General features: G+C 54.6%; 1 protein-coding gene across 1 annotated transcript in view; it reads left to right on the forward strand.

Annotated features, from left to right (window-relative positions):
* The window catches only part of LOC103197831 (rho GTPase-activating protein 8-like), a 126,895-nt gene that overhangs the window by 110,770 nt on the left and 12,819 nt on the right, over window positions 1–3,306 (forward strand). Inside the window, exons 8-9 of the mRNA XM_042781051.1 lie at window positions 1,712–1,785; window positions 2,390–2,467. Of these exons, the coding sequence (XP_042636985.1) occupies window positions 1,712–1,785; window positions 2,390–2,467 (152 nt within the window). The remainder of the gene's footprint in view (window positions 1–1,711; window positions 1,786–2,389; window positions 2,468–3,306) is intronic.

The raw sequence follows: 3,306 nt of genomic DNA on the forward strand, positions 1-3,306 counted from the left end.
ACTGTGTCAATCCATCTCATTGAGGGCCTTCCCCTTTTTCGTTGACCCCCCACTTTACCCAGCATGATGGCCTTCTCCAGGGGCTGGTCTCTCCTGGTGACTTGCCACGGCACAGGTGTACCTCGCACACACTGCCACCTTGGTTCCAGATCCCAGCACTAAGGTGACTACAGCAATAAAGTGAGTCACACGAGTTGTTTGGTTTCCCGGTGCCCAGAAAAGTTACGTTTACACTAGACTGTAGCGTATGGAGTGGGCAGTGTTGGTTCCGACTCATAGCGACCCTATGCACAGCAGAACGAAACCCTGCCCAGTAAGTGTGAATAAGCAGCATTATAAAAAAGTATGAAATATTGTGAGAATTACCAAAATGTGACAGACACATGAAGTGAGCATGTGCTGTTGGGAAAATGCTTCCAATAAACTTGTTTGCCCCAGGGTTGACACAAATCTTCAATTTGTGAGGAAAAAAAAAACAACATAGTATCTGTGAAGGGCAATAAGACGAGGTGTGCCTGTGTGAGAGATGACGCCCCTCCAGCCTTGCTTCCAAGGAGCCTCACTTTGTCCAGGACAGATTTCCTCATTCTTCCGGCCATTGGTGGTGTGTTCAGTGTTCTTCACCATCATCCAGAGACATCAGTTCTTCTTCAGTCTTCCTTCCTCATTCACTGTCCAGCTTGCGCATGTGTAGGAGGCGACTGAAAATATCACAGCTGGCGTCAGGTGCTTCACAGTCCTCAAAGGGGCACCTTTGCTCTTTAACACCTCAGAGAGGTCTTTTGGGCAAATCTGCCCAGTGCAGTACCATCTTTGATTCCTTGGCCGCTGCTGCCATGGGAGAGCTCTCGTGGTCCTTTAGGTGGCTAATCAAAAGATCGTTGGTTCAAACCCATCAGCCGCTCAGTGGGAGTAGATGAGGCAGTCTGCTTCCATGGAGACTTATAGCTTTGGAAACCCTATAGTCAGTTCTCCTCAGTCGATATGAGTTGGAATCGACTCTGTGGCAGTGGGTTGGGTTGGGGTTTTGGTTTCCATGGGCATTGATTATGGATCCAAGTCAAATGAAACCTTTGATGAATGAATGTTTTCTAAATTTACCACAATGTTGCAGATTTTCCTTTTCTTTCTGTGGAGCTGTAATCCATACTGAAGGCTGTAGTCTTTGATCTTCATGAGTAAGTGCTTCAAATCTTTACTTCCAGGAAACAAGGTTGTGTTGTCTGCCCATGGCGGGCTGTTAATGAGTCTCCCTCCAACCCTGACAGGATAACACGCTGGCTTGTTACGAGGCCTGGTTTTTAACTGTTACAGCCCCCGTCCAGAGCTCCTCGCTCTGCCCTCCTGACAACACCTCTCCCCTCTGAGCCTTCCCCTGTGCACGTCCCTCTGTCTGAATGCCCTTGGCCCATTTGTCCTCTGGCAGGCTCCTCTTCATCCTTCAAAACCCGGCTCAGAAGATGCGTCCTGTGAAGCTCCCACACAGGCCGTGCCTGTCTGCTGGGGCTCCGAGATGCTACACTCTCATTTTTACTGTCTTTCCTGTCTTTCAGCCACCGAACCACCCACGCCCGAGGGCCGGGCTCATCTCGCTACACAGCTCTCTGTCCTGTTTTTTTCTAGGCATGTGGAGAAGACCAGAGCCTTGGTGCCAGTCACAGCCATCCACACACGTGGCTAACACCCGTCACTTTCCTCTCTCTCCCCTCAGCCTCAAAGACAAAAACAGAGGTGAACTCATCCCCCCTGTGCTACAGCTCACAGTGACGTACCTGAGGGAGAACGGTAAGCGCCTGGGTCTGCTGGGGGCGTGCCCCTCCTGGGAGTCCATCCCAACGCCCAGAGCCCAGGGCGTGGGAGGAGCTGGAACCTGTCCAGGGAGGGGCCCACGTGCTTGGTTCCCGGGGCTCCCGACTGGCTGTGGGTTTGAATCCTGGCTCCACCAGGTACTAGCTGTGCAACCTGGGGCCAGTTACTTCCCTTCTCTGGCCTCTTTTTCCTCACCTGTCCTTTGAGGTTGATGTCAGTTCCTGTTCTCTGGGGTTGTTGGGGCCTAAGTGAGGAAATGTGGGGAAAGCCCTCAGGCAGCGTTGGTCCCAGTTACCGTCCGTCGACGCTGACGCCCAGCCAGCTGTGTGTGTCAAAGTGGAAGTGCCCTGCACGTGGCTTTCAGCGGCTGGGTTTTCAGCGGTAGACGGCCAGGCCTTTGTTCAGGGGTGCCCTGGGTGGACTTGAACCACCTGGAGACCGACTGTGGCGCTGGGGGGAGTGGCAACAGTCTGGGTTTGGCGGGAGACCATTTTCCCGCTAAGGCCAGTGGAGCGTCCTGGGATGTCCTGGGAGCCTCTGTGGGGACCTGTGGGACACCTGGCGGCTCTTCTCCTTGCAGGACTCCGCACCGAGGGCCTGTTCCGGAGATCGGCCAACATCCAGACCGTCCGTGAGATCCAGAAGCTCTACAACCAAGGTGCGTCCATTCCCCAGAGAGCCCGACTTGAGGTCTCAGAGCCCCGCTGTTGGAGGCAGTGCAGGCCCAGAGAAAGTGCGAGCCGGGGGCAGCTTCCCACTGGCGACCGAGACGACCAGAGGGGAGGCCATTTGTCAGACGGTGGCCCACTGGGCATGGTGGCTGCACAGTGCTGTTCCAGTCACGGTGTCTTCCCTCAGGTGAGGTGGGCACCCGCTCTATCCACTCTCCCAAAGCTGGGGGACTTGTCTCGTGGTGTCTTCACTCACGGCTCCTCTCCAGTGGCCTCCTCACCTGCCCCAGTATCAGCCCACAGGCATGGAGAGCAGTGTCGGGGCTGAGGACATGTCCCACAGATGCTAACAACATGGCCACCTCGTTACAGCTTGATTTCCCCTCCACCCCACCCTCCCACACTGTTCATTCAACAGCACCCACAGGCCAGCATGGGGCTGGCCCAAGTCTGACCCAAAGGGGTCTGTGAAGGTCTTGGGTGGTCAGTCTGTCAGATGCAATATGAGAAAATGGGATTTGGGAAGGCCAGGAAACATTTAGTGCCCCATTGACACAGTGGCACAGCCAACCAAAAGAGCAATTTGAACTCACCAGCTTCTCCACAGGGGAAAAGATGAGGTGGTCTACTTCTGTAAAGACTGACAGCCTTGGAAACCCTGTAGGCAGTTCCACTCTGTCCTCTAGGGGCGCTGTGGGTCAGAATGGACTCCACGGCAGTGGGTGTGGTTTGGGCTTTGCTTCCCTGAAGACTGACAGCCTTGGAGACCCTGTGGGCAGTTCCACTCTGTCCTCTAGGGGCGCTGTGGGTCAGAATGGACTCCAGG

Source organism: Orycteropus afer, unplaced genomic scaffold (assembly GCF_000298275.1).
Source record: "Orycteropus afer afer isolate SDZICR_OR568_19922 unplaced genomic scaffold, OryAfe1.0 scaffold00083, whole genome shotgun sequence".
NCBI lineage: Eukaryota > Metazoa > Chordata > Mammalia > Tubulidentata > Orycteropodidae > Orycteropus > Orycteropus afer.